Source organism: Cnephaeus nilssonii (assembly GCF_951640355.1).
Source record: "Cnephaeus nilssonii genome assembly, chromosome: 21".
Classification (NCBI taxonomy): Eukaryota; Metazoa; Chordata; class Mammalia; order Chiroptera; family Vespertilionidae; genus Cnephaeus; species Cnephaeus nilssonii.
In genome coordinates, this window is record NC_137092.1 from 8,761,755 (window position 1) to 8,777,943 (window position 16,189).

General features: G+C 43.5%; 1 protein-coding gene across 1 annotated transcript; it reads right to left on the reverse strand.

Moving 5' to 3' along the window:
* Nucleotides 1-13,275, reverse strand: AMPD1 (adenosine monophosphate deaminase 1; the record flags this gene model as incomplete). The annotated part of the gene is made up of 14 exons (XM_079761050.1): nt 1-159; nt 531-641; nt 824-997; nt 1,943-2,063; nt 3,159-3,322; nt 3,505-3,631; nt 4,938-5,101; nt 5,851-5,982; nt 6,266-6,460; nt 7,537-7,666; nt 8,146-8,365; nt 9,584-9,749; nt 11,689-11,854; nt 13,097-13,275. 14 exons carry the CDS (start codon nt 13,273-13,275, stop codon nt 1-3), a joined length of 2,208 nt encoding a protein of 735 aa, XP_079617176.1.
* Nucleotides 13,276-16,189: the final 2,914 nt, after the last annotated feature.

Below are 16,189 nucleotides of genomic sequence, written 5' to 3' on the forward strand. Positions count from 1 at the left end.
TTAGTCTCCTGACTTAAGGCCTTCAGCAATTAAATTAAGTTCATAACACCAGGTTTCATAGCGATAGGCCATGCGGATCTGGGCGACATTTGTCCTCCGGATATCATTTCCCATAGGGCCTTCCTCTAGGTAATTGTTGCCCAGGAACTTTGCTTTCTCCTGTCAGAGGAAAGGAAGCAGAATGGTTGTTATCTCTTTGTACCCTGATATGGACAATCATTACACCCTCCACAAGGATTCCTTCCTTATGTTAGCCATTGGCAAAAGGAAAAAAAGAAAACCATTCAAAGCACTCACCCAGTGCCTCAGTGTGCACGGTCAGCTGAGACACAAGTGCATTTTGTTTCCCTTGCCCAAAAGGCCAAAAGGCATGGTCAGAGAAATAGAAGAATTCTTTCTAGTCCCTGTCCATAGCAACCGCATGTGATTTGGGGGATAATTTTTTTTCCACGTGTATTTCCAACTCAGTTTTCAAAATTCAGGTGGCCAGATCTGAAACCAGAAGGGCAGCCAGGGAAAGACAGGTCTACCTCGTGAGAAATTCCACATTGCAGAACACTGTTCCTTGCCACCTCACACATGTCACAGGTACTCAGCTTGAAGACTTGTGCGGCAATGGCGTACTCTTCCATTAGGGGCTCCTTCGGTGATGTATTTAAATGAGGCAAAAAGAAAGCAGGGAAGAAAGGAAAAGAATGCATTAAAAGAACGGCACCTTGCACAAGAAGAATGGTGAAATAAATCCACTTAACTTTAAAATTCTGGGTGGGAAACAACAGCCCAACAAAAGATGCTTGTATTGCTCAAGATTCCATAGGAGTACCTTGGTGAAGTGGAATTGCATTGGGTCATCTGTAGACAGTGAGATCATTAGCCCTTTCTGGAGGAAATCTAAGAAGGGATTTTTGGCATATTCTAGAAATAAGCTGTTGTTACTTAACGGCGACATAGCGATGGGAATCTGAGCTAAGAAAAACAGATACTGTAATACAGGAGTCTGAAAAGGAAAAGGAAAATAAAATTATTTAAGGATGTTGACAAAGGGATGCAAATGAGAAATGTTAAAACCCCATGGTCTACCTCAAGTTTTAGCTTTCAATTAATTATCAGCTGTTCTTTAAATCCCCTAGTGAAGAAGAGGAATAGTTTTTAAATATGAATACTATGGAGAATAAAGTGATTTGGGGTCATCCGTTCTCAGAAGCATTGAGCTGGATGGCTGTCTCTGGCAAAAGACCTCACCTAGAAACCTTTCTTTCTTTTTTTTTTTTTTCTCTACAAGGAAGTTCTGACTCTCACGAGAGACATTTTAAGACGTGCTATAACAAGGAATCTGGCAAACAGTAGCTTAAGGTGAGCCAAGCTGCCTCTGAATTATCCTTTGTCAGAGTTCTAAAATGGAAGCCAGGCGATCTGTTAACCCATCTCGGCCATCCATGGCTGGGTAAACTTGAGCACGTTCCCTCACCTCTCTGGGCCTCTGTAAAATGAACGGCACTCCATAACCTCAAAACCGTTTTTGTTCTACTTTAACTTGATGTCAGTCTTGATAATGACTTGTGACTAGCTCCAATAAGAAGTTATTATTCTTTTCAATTTTATTTTTCAGTAACAGTTGACTACATTCAATATTATTTTGCATTAGCTTCAGGTATAATTGGACATTGTGATTTGACCTTCATATACCTTACAAAGTATTCTGCCCAGTATTTCCTGAACCTACCTGGCACCATCCATAGTTATTACAATATTATTGACTGTATTCCCTATATTGTACTTTACAAATAGGTAGTCACAGAATAGTCCTAATCCCTTCACCTTTTCACCCATTCAGCCAACCCATCTCCCCTCTGGCAATCACCAATCTGTTCTCTGTGTCTATGAGTCTTACAATTTTGGTTGTTTAAAAAGCGTACTATTATTCAGAGAGCCTCCTCCTCACCTTTTTTAAATTCAGGCCGTGAGAAATGTTGTCTGCTGTCATGAATGCTGTCAGGAGATGGGTGAGCGCTCCAGCTTCCCCACAGTGAGGTCGGAACAGAAACGTGTTCATGCCTCGTTCCCTAGGGAAATGGAACGGCTATAGGAGTCACAGGTGACTGACTAGGACCTGGCAACAATTCTGGGCATAGAGCAATTTATGAGAAAATTTGATAGAAAAATGAACTTTCTGGAAGGGTATTCAAAGGACTTGGCAAAACCAGCAATTCCAAATCACAATTGTAAGTCTTCCTAAACACAGACTTTTGAAAAACGGGCAGCAGAGGACATGAGGGTACAGAGGAAAGTCAGGATTTGATTACCTGAACAGAAACATCTTCAGTTTCCACAGGAAACTCACCAGCATCCCCATATCATCATTTCTCCTACTCACCCTTCAAGGGGAAACTGTTTCCAAAAAGCCCCAGAATAATATTCCTCTATTTATTCTTACTTAGATCTATCAAGAGGGGGAAAGTGTATGGAGTTTTATAATAAACTAGAGGCCGGGTGCACGGATTCGTGCACTGGTGGGGTCCCTCAGCCTGGCCTGAGCCCTCTTGCAATCCGGGATCCCTTGGGGGATGTAGCAGTGCGTGAAACAGCAGGCTTCCGGGGAGGAGCCTGAGCAGGGGCCGGGCACCGCTCACGCTCATTCCCGCCCCGCTGAGCCTGCCACTCAGTAGCGCTGCTGTGGAGGTGGGAGAGGCTCGTGGTGCCAGCAGCTGCGATCACCAGCTGTGAGCCGGCTTCTGGCTGAACAGCGCTCCCACTGTGGGAGCGCACTGACCACCAGGGGGCAGCTCCTGCGTTGAGCGTCTGCCCCCCTGGCGGTCAGTATGCATCATAGCGACCGGTCACCCGGTCCTTCAGTCGTAATGGTCATTTAGGCTTTTATATATATAGATTGCATAGTTACTACTGTAAGTTACTGTAAACATCCAAAGAAAACTAACTGTGAATGTTACTGGAGGCTCCAAAATATCCATTCCTGACCCTAAATAAATATAAGTAAAGAAACTGGAGAAAAAGTCAAGGGAAAGAAATTTCTGATTTGAGCCAGCTGGAAGCATCCCACTGGTGCAGTTCAGGCCCTTGACCGGCAAGGGTGCCCATGCACGAGGGAGGAGAGAAGTGTACGAAATCGATTCTCCTAGCTCCAGTTCTCATCTACTTACTTTCTCAGGCTGTTGAGCACCATGATGTTCGCATACATGTAGTAGGCATAGTAAGTGTAAGATGGATTACTTCCCATTGTCCACTCCTGGGGCTTGGGGCTCTTGGAGGAAAACATGTGGCCACTGTGTTTGGACTCATCATCCACACTGTCAAAGCCAGTAATCTGTCAGGAAAAGCAAACCGTGCAATGGGTTCAGTCTGACTTCAGGGTCCCAGCCCTCAGACAAACTTTCAGCTCCCAAAGGCAAGGACCAGACATCAGAGATAAGCACCCAGGATTAGTCACGGCCAGGTAGGTGGGCTTGTTTGTGTGCAGCAAGATGAAGGCCGACAGGTCACGCTTACATGCTTAAGGAAGACACTGAGCTCTGGGTGAGCCTGGGGGTTGATGGTGGCCTCAAATATCGGCATGAAAATATTCTCCAGCATCTTCCCAAAGTGCGGAAGGAAATTCTTAGATCGAAACACATCACTAAGAGGCAAAAATGAAGAGAATTTAGGAGGACAGGAAGATTTTTAGGACTGATAGCCCCAATTCGAGGGAACCAGAGGACCAAATGCCCTGTTCAGGAAAAGACCTAGTATGTGCATCCTAGGTCCACTCTGGTCCACTCTTCTTGGTTACCCATAAAGAGGGATTCAGTTGTGGTTGGGCATAGAAAGCATCAATTTCTTGCCTGATGGCCCCATCTCTTCTACAAATCCTCAGGTGGTAAGAAAAGTGAACCTTCACAGCTAAATCTAGGTAGAGAATGAGGAGTATAGGGACTATAACATAAAAGGTTCAATTATTTATGTGTGTGGCGTACAAGATGGTGCACATGGAACAGTTATCAAGAACAATCCTGATGTGTTGCAGCCAGGGGCAGTCTAACAAATTCTTATTATAGCACTCAGCATATGCCAGCCACTCTAGTAACTGGCCAGAAATATTAGCTAATTTAATCCTCATAACAACTCAATAAAAAGTTAAGTACTGGTATTACCCCATTTTAAAGATGATAAAACCAAGGCACACAGCTTAGTAAGTGGTAGGGTCAGGATTCAAGCACAGCCAGTCTGGGTCCATGCTCCTAACCACCACACCTACTGCCTCTCTGGCGTAATGATACTAGATGGAAAGTACTAATTCCAGTCAAAAAGTTACTTTTTTTTTTTGGCTAAAGAGATAGGATAAAATTCTTGTATTGCTCCAGGGCACACAGGACATGAAGTTGGTGGTCAGAAAATATATAAACACTTAAGTTAGATAAATACTCAATGACACTGAACATCTCTGGGGGCAATGAGTAATTAACAGGTGGTAACACCATTGATAAAGACTCATTGATAATGGAGAACTTGAGCACTTGCTGATGAGACGATCAGCAGACAGTAGACGTGGTTCTGATACAAGGAAGCTACATCCCAGTAGAGATGAGAATGGGAAAGAATGAACTGGACACAGAGAGGAAGAGCAGGAGAAAGAAAGTGTGTAGTAAAATGCATATAGTTCTTAGCTAAGTTTTAATCATTCTCAATAAGTTACTTTGCGATCTATATGAAGTCCTGTGTTTAAAAAACAACAAAAACAAAAAGCCTTCTGGTTAGAAAGTGAACTGATATGATCTTCCTAACTTCTGTCTGTGGCCAGGCATGCTGAACCCAGAGTAAACAAAGTCAGGCACCCAGGACGCAGGACCCAGTACTGAGAGCGTATTCCTGTCTTGATACGCTGCACATTTCTTGTTTGTGTAGAGGAGGTGAGGCTGTAGGGATTCCAATGGGCAAGTACATACTAGATCCTGGGGACCTGGATCATCCATGTCATGTTGGGGCAGTGGATGCGGTTGCGGACGAACCAGATGGAGAGTTTGTTCCACTCCTCAGGACTTCGGCCGTAGATTGACAGGCGGGGCTCGGCGTGCTGGTACTTGGCCTCCACTAGGTCTGCACCTACCTCCTGCAAAGCCAAGAGAGGGGTCCAAAGCCAGGAATTCCCACAAGTAAATCAGGGGTCTAAGCCATGGGGTTCAGGAACAAGAGATGGGTACGAAGAAGAATGGAGGAAACATGAGAAGTCAATGGGGAAACTGTCAAGGTTAAGATCTAAGGGAACAGAGTTGAGGGGAATCCCATGGGGAGGAAAAGACAGATAGGACATTATGGAGTCTAGAGAGTGAAAAAGTCAGACTAGGCATGATGAGATATCCCAGGCTCCTGCAAAAGAAATCCAGCTTCTCATAGGCCCCTACCTCCCAAAACACACGTCTCCCAACTCCACATGTCATTCCTGCTCCCTCATGCTCAGGCATGATAACGAGGGCGGTTCCAATCCCAACTCTTCCTGAATTTACAACTCTCAAAGCCAGAGAGAGCCAGGCCCTTAATCCAAAATCTAATCCTAGGAATAGAGGTCTTTAAAAATCATCACAGTGGACATTTCAGTAGTAATTTTTACATTCATTTATGTAGTGCTTGATTCCAAGGATAGCCCGCTTTTTCCCTTCCTCCTGCCCTCCCTCCCTCCCTCCCTCCCTCCCTTCCTTCCTTCCTTCCTTCCTTCCTTCCTTCCTTCCTTCCTTCCTTCCTTCCTTCTTTCCCTACTTCCTTCTTTCCTTCCTCTCTCCTCTCTCCTTTCTTTCCTCCCTCTCTTTCTCCCCCTCCTCAAGAGCTAGGCCAGGTACCAGAGATCTGGTGGTTCCTCCTCACCTTGATGATAGTGGCAAAATATTCCCCATCAATGTAATTGTCTGTCTTAAGGTAGAGGTCCCGCAGCTCACTGGCTCCTACAGGATTGTATTTGTCATTGAATTTATCAAAACGCTGGAAAGTCTGGCGTCCCTGAATCAGGAAACAGGAGCACACGTGTATCGTTACCAGAGTTGCCTGCACACAGAGAGCTGGGGAATGGCCATGAGGAACAGGGGCCTGGCGGCAAGGGCAGGGGCTGGGCTCCAAGAATGGAACCTGGGATAGCTGATGAACGAATGAACCTTAAACTTGTCTGTGGTGCTTTCGGTCAGTATGGTAAGCCAGCATGGCTCTGAGAGGGAGAGTCTGTAGGAGAAAGGCGTGTGGGGTTCTTGATCGTTGGAGTGGAACTGACATTATCTTTTCAACCTACAGCATGAACATCCAGAGAATCAACAGTCAGGTCGTAGGGATGCATTTTTAATTTAGCAAAAAGCTCCTTTAGGGTCAGCTTTTTCTCCTTGGTGCTATAGACCACTCTGTCAGCGTCAGTGTGGTAAGATTTCTTGATAAAGCGCAGAAGGTGTTTCTGGTTCATGCAAGCAGCTGCATGGATATGGGTGTCCACCTGTGTGTGCATTCAGAGAAAGAAAACCAACAGTCAGCTTTAGTTATGCTGCTCTGTTAGAGGCTGTGGTGCCTGCAAATCCCACTGTGGTGGGAGGAAGGAATTAACAACAAGGCTGTGACTTGACAGCTGGTGGAAAAGGCCCAGCAAAAAAAAAAACACAACCAACCAAACAAACAACCAACCAAACTAACTAAAAACCCAACCAAACAAAACACCCATGGCTCCTTTCTGTGTCCTTGCAAGGAAGTGAAAGTTTAGGCTGGATGCAATAACAATGCCTGCTTCTGTTGTATAACTTTACATCCAATTTACTTCCAATTTACATCTGATCCACACAAAATTCTTGGGGACCATTCTCTACCCCTGAGACACATCCGGAAGTGAAGTAGATACCATAGTTTTCAGCCCCAAAGAGAGAAAGGATTGAAAATATGAAGCCATGGCACAACGACAGCATGTATGAGCTATTTGGATAATTACAGTTTTATAAGCTGAAGTATTGATAGGTTATACCGTTGGCTGAGCCAGAATTTGGTCCCGAATCTCTGCCCATGTATTTCCTATTCCCACTTCCTTGCACCCACTTAAATGGTCAGAACACATCTTGGAGGTGTTTCCAGTTGATGACTTTTCACAATCATTAGTTCATTGAGTGTCCATAATCCTTTTGTGAGCTAGACTGAGCAGATATACTTCTCAATGAGGAATATGAAACTCAAAAATATTTAATTCCTTCCCCAATGTCTTCAATCAGGAAGTAAAAGAAAAAGGACTAGAATGAAGATCTTTTAGATCCTGAATAGTGGGTTTTGAGGTTTTATTTGCTTTTGTTATTTCTGTGATTTAGGATTATAACTTTTTATGACAAGAATGTGGTAAACCTTTCTATGTGGAACCCATGCAAATGGCTTTTAACATTTTGGACATAATCTGTCTGCTTTTAGTAAATTCCACTTACTCTACAGAAATCTTACATTAATCAGAAAGACAGTGTCTTTCTTGTCCTGCTCAAGAAATACTAATTGGGTTAATGTTTTTGCCTAGGGATGACCACCGAGCAGCGAAATGCTTACCTTCCTGCAGTTGTAGAAATCCCGGTGGGGGTTGTTCTTCAGCTCCTTTAACTCATCCATCTCGTTGAGCATCTCATGGACCTGGAACTTGGAGGAGAGGAACTTCAGGCGCCGGTGGGTGTAGGTCTTTCTGTGAAAAATTAAATCCCATGATTCTAAAAAATTCCAGACATTTAAGGAAGTCACAATTTCAAAACCATCAGGACCCTCAACAACTACAGGAAACAATTATTAGAACAAACATTTCAGTTTACTCTGGGCCCCAAGGGCTTAATCTTTTCATCAGAATTGGACATAATAATGAGGGAGGACTTAGGAAGGCATTGCAAGGCAGGGGAGACCGTGTGGCTCAAGGTGAAGACCCTGGCTTTGGAGTTGGCTCGAATCCTTTCTCAGTCAGCTGTGTGACTGGGCAAATGACTTAACTCATCGAAATCTCAGCCTGTAGAAGTGAAATTATAAATAAGTACCTCATAGAACAATTGTGAGGAGTATAAGAAATCATGTACATGGAGGGTTTAACAGCTTTTAAACATATAAGCACTTAGTAAATACTTATGTTTACTACCGATAGTTGGAGTAGTAGGTTAGATCTCACTAAACGCTTACACAGGTCCTTGGGCAATCAAAGCAAGTAAAAAATTCATATCGTCTACGAAGGAGTCCAGGTTGGGGTAAGGAAGGGGCTTGGGCTCATCCTTGCTGGCTGCCTCTTCACTGGGGTAGACGTAGACCACGCCGTCCTTCATTGTGAGGTGATAACCCAGGTTTTCCGGGAGGTTGTCTGTTCGGAAAGGGTCTTCTCCCTTCTTCACAGGAGGGGTGAAGACTTTTTCAATGAAACACAGAGGGATGTATCAGCACACGGGATGAATGACCACATAAAAATAACCAAAATATGAAATACTGTAAAATCTCATTCGTTTGGAATCCTGTACATTGTAGATTGTCGTTATCCAGAGCTGATAAAGTTTATTTTTTACATTGTTGCTCAAAGGTGACTAAATTAGTAGTATAAAGTAACTATCATAGTTTATCTGGTGTAAGAATAATTTTCAAGTTCTTTAGAAGTACTGTTTACATAAATGATATGTTATTTACAAATAATTTTAATTATTTACTAAAGTTGATTATCAAAGGCTTCCTGTTTAGAGCGTTTTATTAGCTTATGAGATAATTGCATAGAAATAAAAATAAAATGACAGAAAGTAGAGTTTGGACCTTTTCCTTATTTAAACCAACCTCCTCTATCAGCCTTAATATAGAGACGATATTTTTAAATAGGCTTAATTATCAGAGCAGTTTTAGGTTCACAGCAAAATTGAGCAACCGGTGCAGCATTCCCATGTACTCCTAACTTCCCCACCTCACACACACACAGAGCCTCACTATCAATCCCCCACCACAGAGGTACATTCGTTACAATCAATGAGCCTACACCACTACCTTGTTATCACCCAAAGTCTATAATTTACATCAGGGTTCACTCTTGGTGCTGTACATTCTGTGGGTTTTAACAAATGTATAATGACATGTATCCAACCTTACAGTATCACAGAATAGTCTCACTGCCCTAAGAATCCTTTGTGCTCCATCTTGAGTAGTTTTAATGTACATGGAAATATAAAATAAATTTTTGTTGTAAGAATGACAATTCTTATTGTAATTACATTTCCCACATTTTAGAGCACATACGATTTCTGCTCAAGGAGTTAAGAAGGGCTTATATGGATGAATGACCCCTTCTTTCCACTGCTCCAGTTTCAACCTAGGAAAGCCAAGAACAAAGTCCACACTGTCGCAGCCTTGAAAGCAAGGGGCCCGACAGGGGCTGGGCTGGAACCTGCAACCCAGGTACGTGCCCTTGACCGGGGATCGAACCGAGGACCCTTTGGTGTGTGGGCTGACGCTCCCATCACTGAGCCACACCAGCCAGGGCATGACTTTGATATTTTTAGACTGGCTTATTTTTAATCTAGGGCATATTTAATAGTTAGTAGTTGAACCTAAAGATATATTCCATCCATTGAAGAAGAGAATTACTTACCTGGATAGAAGTTCTCATTTGCTACCCAAGGCTCCCCATCAATGTTCCGCAAGTACTTGGAGGGGGTTTTAGGGAACCTCTGAAAGGACTTCTGCATGTATTTCTCCCGAATACAAAGTGCCCGATACAGACCCTTACAGACTATTTCAAAATCTTCAACTGTAACCTGCCAAAAACATTTCAGGGCATCAGAATCGTTCCTGTGAAAATCCGAGACGTGGGAAAGCTTGTCGTTGGCACCTCCCAACTGACCTGAGTACTGCTGAGCCCCACCTGCCCACGTGGTTGCCTCCTAACTGACTTGGGCCCTGGGTCTCCCTCCAGGGGCAGGTCCTGAAGTTTTTCCTCACTCTTCCATTTCTACCAAAACTTATCTGTCGGATGAGTCTTTCCTTACTGTCCTGTGTTTGTTTTTGTTATTTGTTAGATAGCAGTGATTATCTAGAAAATGTGATGAAAAGAACCCATTCTAACATGAAAAATCCTCCTTCTCACCCTTCCTTTCTTCCTTCCTTCTTCCCTCCCTTCCTTCCTTCCTTCCCTTCCTGGTAACATAAAAATTTTAAATTTGGGCATATGGAGAAAATATCTCAACTGAAAGACAGTGTGACTCTCATTGGAGAATTCCAACCACTTGCTGGTCAGTGAGGGCAATATTTTGGGATGAGTAGAGTGTCATGCATCCCTCAAATCCTAACATGCCTTCTGTAGCTTTAAATGGATCAGAACATTATCCTGTGAGAGCTCATTCTTTTGGATGATTTTAAAGAGAACTTTATCTGTGGCTAAAAGTGGAGAGATTCTGGAGTAAAATTGTCTTGGAATTGCTGGAAATTTCCTAGACCAGTCTATGTACAGTAAGCTTGTTCCCAGTGGTTCCCAGATATTGATTCTAATCAGTTGAACTCTTTTTAAAGACCTGCTGACCTTGGCCAAGAGAGTCTGGTGTCGGTGCCAGGTCTGAGAGTCTGCTTTCACTGGCGTGCTTGTCTTACCACCTAATGGGTCACCAGTTTATCAGCTCCTCAAGGATAAGATGGAGATCTTATTCACCTTCATGTCCTCAGCACTTAGCATGCCATACCTACCACCGAGTAGGTGCTCAGTAAGGACTGATGGAACTGAATCAGTTGTTACCAGGGACCAGTGACCTTGAGAACTTAGCCCTGGTTTCCCTTTACCTCTCCGTTCAGTTAACAGGGTGAAGACTGATCTGGGTACAGAAAATGAATAAACAACAATAGTGGTCATTGAACTGCTCTGTGACCTTTCCGAACCTCAGGACTATCCCTAAGTGGGTCATTTGCAGAGAAAGGGGCTGAGGACTGGTCATGAAAACTATATTTGGAGCATAGACTGATGCCTAAACAGCAGTTTCATCAATAGGATGCTGATTCTGCATGTCCATGTGGCAGAGATTTATTAACTGACCAACTGTTCTGGGTAGAACAGGCAGGTCAAGTTGTTTGTGATACGAACTTAACTGTCCCTGTGGCATCCTAGAGTCTGTTCCAAGCAACCCTCTATTATGTAAGCGTCTGCAGTGAAACCAGAGAGGACAGTTGGTCAAAGGGTAACAGCCCCATTAGAATTTTCTCACCTGTCTCTCATCTTCCTGCTTCTTTCTAGTCTCTCCACTCCTCTCGCTTTTCCTTTCTTTTTCTTGGATTGATTCATGCTGCCTGTAGCCCTTCTCTCTATTCTACATCTGCCCTGGCTCCATCTTTTCCCAGGAGCCCCCTGTGCCTCCTGGAGGCTCCCTTTCCTGCTTTGTGATGCCCTCGGTGAGAACAGTCCACCAGCTGGTTCCTTTGGTTCTTTTGCTCAAATCTGCCCACCATATTGTGTCACACACACATTGCATTGTACTGCATATTCCCCATGTGCAGAAATGAGATAAAGGAGAAGTTACGGGGGAAAAGCTTAACAAAAATATGAAAGCAAGACAGAAATATAAGTCCTGGCATATTGTTTTTGAAATGCAGTCATGTATAACACAGGGCAGGTGAGCTAACATCTTTCTCAAAAGGAAGGGGAGGAAAGTAAGAAGCTGAAACAATCAAGCTGAGTGTCTTCCCAGCAGTTAGGGACCAGGAGCAACTCACCCCAGAGGCGTAATCGCCGGTGATCTGCACTCTCTGGAAATCGGGCACCTCCTGGTAGGTTGGAGATGAAGAGATGTATTCGTCAATTTGGGACATTTTGGTGGATGATATTTCACTTTGTGGAATAGACAGATTAATAGTCTTCCGTCCGAAGAAACGCTTTTTTCTGAGTTTAAAAAGAAGAAAAAAAAGGATTTATCTTTGTCTTCACTGGAAGTTTCATTGTGATAAATTGATGTTTCACTATACAATTTCATTTTGAGAACAAAAAGTGAAAACTAAAATGTGGGTTGGGTGTCAGAAACAGGATCCGACCATATGGAAGGAGATATCACATGACTGTGGACTTGAGGGAACATACTAGAAGGCTTTCAGCATGAGGTTGTTCCCAGGTGCCCACCCCTAGAAACAGGTAATCTGGGGACTGCAATAAACACAGGCTGTATCAGGTACTACCTGTGCATATTCTTTAAATCTGTGAGCTTCTGTCTCCCCATCTGCAAAAAACTGTAATAATGTCAACCTGATATAATTTCTGTAAGATTTCATGTACCTAAAATGCCTAGCACAATACTTGGAACTTACATGTTGCATAATCAATATTACTTCTTCAAATCAACAAGTACTTATTGATCCAATCCTGATGTTGGGTCCTATGGGGGATGGCAAAGAAGAGTGGATTGTTGTTCTCTTCTTATAGTCATAAAGCCAAGAGGAAGACAGCAGAATGATCTTTCCCCCGTGAAGAAGGGAGTGAAAGGTTGGGGAAGTGCTATGAGGAGGAGGTTCCGGTAAGTGGTTGATATAGGTCTGAGGACTAAATCATGGTAGATACTGAGTAGTAGAGTAGCTCTAGTAAGGGAAAATAAACACATATGAAGGTTGTTGGGAGGCAGTAATTCTGCATTGTATGCATAGGATGGGTAGGCAGGGGGGCAGAAATGGAAGGCTGTGCTCCTGGGCCTGGAGGAGGTCCGACTGGCTGGAGGGCAGGAATCATATCAGGTAGCAGAACACTAAGGCTGGCTAAGGTCGGAGTCTCAAGATGAGGCTCCCGAGTTCCAGTTCCTGAACCCATCAGGCGTAAGTTGAGTGTGTGCACAGCGGCCATCAGCCCACTTTGGTTTGGAACAAATGCATAGTAGCTCATGTCTTCTTGCTCAGGTGGCTATGGCGTCTTCAACTAACGGGAGTTGTGACTGAGGGTAGGAGGGTCACTGTTTTCTTCCGTTTTAGTTACTGTTACCCTGCCCTGGCGTATATAAAGGGGGCTGGAGGAGAAATTTTAATTTTCTGGCAGAATTCTTCCTTTGAGTTGGACCATCATTCCGACACACTGAACCACCTGTCCTGACATTTCCTCTAATTTGTGTCCCAATGTACTAAGCACCCCCCTTACACCACTCACCTCTTGCCTGCTGTGGAGGTGGCCAGAGACTCCATGTGGAATATGTGTGCTTGCATCTCGAGATGGGAAATTGGACAGATATCATCCACATCAAAGGGGGAAAGCTCTTGACGGCCTCCCTCATCTTTGACTTCAGAGGCAAACACTTTTTCAGCAAAGCTACGCATTGCATCATCCATTTCTGAAAGAGATGTCTGCGTGTTAGTATTCACGCACTTTCACAGAAGTCATCGAGGGTTTCTGCTATGTGTGAGGCACAGTGCTAAGGACTGCCCTGGGTGCAGGCTCCCCTGCTCTCTGACCAGTGTCCCCGAAATGTGGTGGGAGTTGATGCTGCTCTCTCTTGAGTGGCTTAGTGTGGGTAGCTTGGAAGTCCATGATCAGAAACACAGGTCAGATTCTTACAACACATTTCAGGAGGGCCTAAAGATGGGTTTGGGCTCTTGTAGGACTAGCATTTCACGTAAGATCGCCCTAACTGGCAGGGCTCAGTTTGATACCATAGTTAACCATGCAGCAGAGTCCTTCAATTAGGTTGGTGGAGTGCTTTTTTTTTTTTTTTTTTTTGAGGGTGGTGGTTTTAAAGATGTACATAGGGTTGTTGGTCCTTGGAGTTTTTCTTCCTAAAGAGAACCAAGATCTAAGTACTTCTGAAAAAAAAAAAAAAGACTTAGGGTCTTTCTTCCTCATAGGATAGATATTGTGTTTTTCTCATATATCACAACCTCGCTTGTTTTCCCCCCAAATCCTGACAACTTAGGAATATGCTGGTATAGGGGGGAAGGCGACCACTAAAATTTACTACCTAGTGTTGGGAGTCCCATTTCTGAGTGAGCCTTGGAAAGCCACTATAACATGCTTTAATTTTTCCATTCTTAAAATGGGTGGAAGGGTGACCTTTAGCTCGGCAATGAACAACCCCGAGACTCTCAGGATATAAGGGGTGGTGATGGGCGATCAGCATTCCACCGTATTTTCCAGATACCCAGTTGTTTCCACCTAAAGAGCCATTACCTCTAATACTTCTCAATGTCTCTTGTTTTTTTTTTTTTTTCCAGCAAAGCGTAGGTAGCAAATAATGAAAATAGCAACCAGCTATTTGGAGCGACAGTAGGAGACAGAAACATTCTTCACAGGATGACAAAGCAAAGTGCATGCAAAGAGAAAGATCCCCCCACTCCTGCCCCATCAACGTCTATACAGGTCTCCAAAATGCCCCACTTTCAATTCTATCTTAAGTAAGTGTACGTAACGTGTTCAAGTCTCTGTTCTGCACGTACCAACTCCTTCACCTTCCTCTGTTTCCGTTTCCTTCTCTGTACCGTGCGAATACTAATGCCTACCAAACCTCGCTCACCAGGCTGTCGTGACACAAGGTGCGATAATGTACATGGAAATGCTTTAAGGGAAATAAAACACCACAATAGCTGAATGGTATAATTTGTAGCCTTGGTCAGACAGATATTTGGCGTTCTGGGTGAGCTTTGGGCTATTAAGGGAATGATGAATGACATGACTTAGTACAGGCTGAAGCACACATTAGAAATGACAGTAATTGATTCATAACTTCACCAACACTGACAGTCAGCCACTGTTCAAAGCCTGGCCTGTCGCAGCTGAGTAACAACAGAGAAGACCACTCTGTTGGCTGAACTTCACACATCAATTTGTTCCATTAAACTCAAGCACTTTCTCAAACGGAAAAGCATCTTAAAGTGCTCTGAGTAGTTCTTTGGCAAGCACCACAACCCATGAAGGGACAAATAAAACATTAAATAGGTACACTTGATGGTTTGAGAATGCCCCTCCCCCCCACCCCACTGCCAACTGATCCCTAGAAGGTGTATCGTTTCTCCCTGAGCATCACAAACAGGCACATGCACCTCAGGGGTGAATGGCAAGCAGACGTTAGAAGAAGCTCCATGCATCATGAAGGGCCAATGGTAGCAGGCCAGTTGGTTATGATGATGAAGAAGAAGATGAGGATGAGGATGCTGGGTCTGTGGCAGTGCTGCCGGAGGCCTCAGCAAGGACAGGATGAAATAGAGGCCCAGGAGCCAAATCCTAGGTGCTGGAGATCTGGCTCTTCCAGATAAGCATTCATTATCTGGGACTGCACACATCTATCTGTTTCATATTTTAAAATATTATTGTTTTTACTAAGGTTGTCTCTTCCTAAGCCACTATAGACAGTTGAAAAGCAGAAAATTCTACTCTCAAGAAGTAGTTTATGCATAACCCCCGGACACAGACAATAGAGGTCAATGGGGGAGAAGAAGGAGGCATCTGTAATACCTTTCAACCATAAAGATAACATTTTTAAAAACCAACAGCAAAACTTTAGTATCTAAGTGAAATATGAATAAGTTATTTCATAAAATCAATAAAATTGAATCAACTAAAAAAAAAAGTAGTTTACAAAAATTATATGGTTGATATTTCCTTCCCCTGAATCAACCAGTTGTTTTGATTTCATGTAACCACAGCTGAAATTTGACTCGCAATTCAAGAGCTCTGCCTTTCAAAAATACTTCAGGGAGTGGTGGTTATGGAAACGAAAGGGTGAGCCTGGTATTTCAGAAGGGGAGCAGATAAGATTTGGTGACAACCTGGATTCATGGCCTGAAGGGCAGATGATGCCCACGGATTTGTACAGCTCATCGCTGAGCTCTTTTCTGAGCATGATGTGTGGGAGAGGATGGAGCGTCTGAGTTGAACTGCCTTGAGGTCAGGACATCTATGTTCAGAGAGAGAATAGACAAGAGAACAGAAACAAGTAGTAGAGGGCGAAGCGGAAAGAACAGTGGCCTCAGGAGTGAGAAAAAGTGTCTGTGACCATGGTTGGCCCGGGGCAAACCACACCATCAGTAGGAGTCTCAGTGTTCATCATCATAAAAGGCAAGCATTAATAATAATAATGTCAACTTCAGAGAATTGTCATAAAGAGTAAACAAGAACAGAGTAATATTGAATGTAAACTGTAATTGAAAAAAAGATTTAAAAAAAGGAATAGTTTAAAAACGACACAGTCCTAGCCAGAAGTTGGGGATTATTATTATTAACATCGGAAGTGCAAGACTCAAGAAAAGGAAT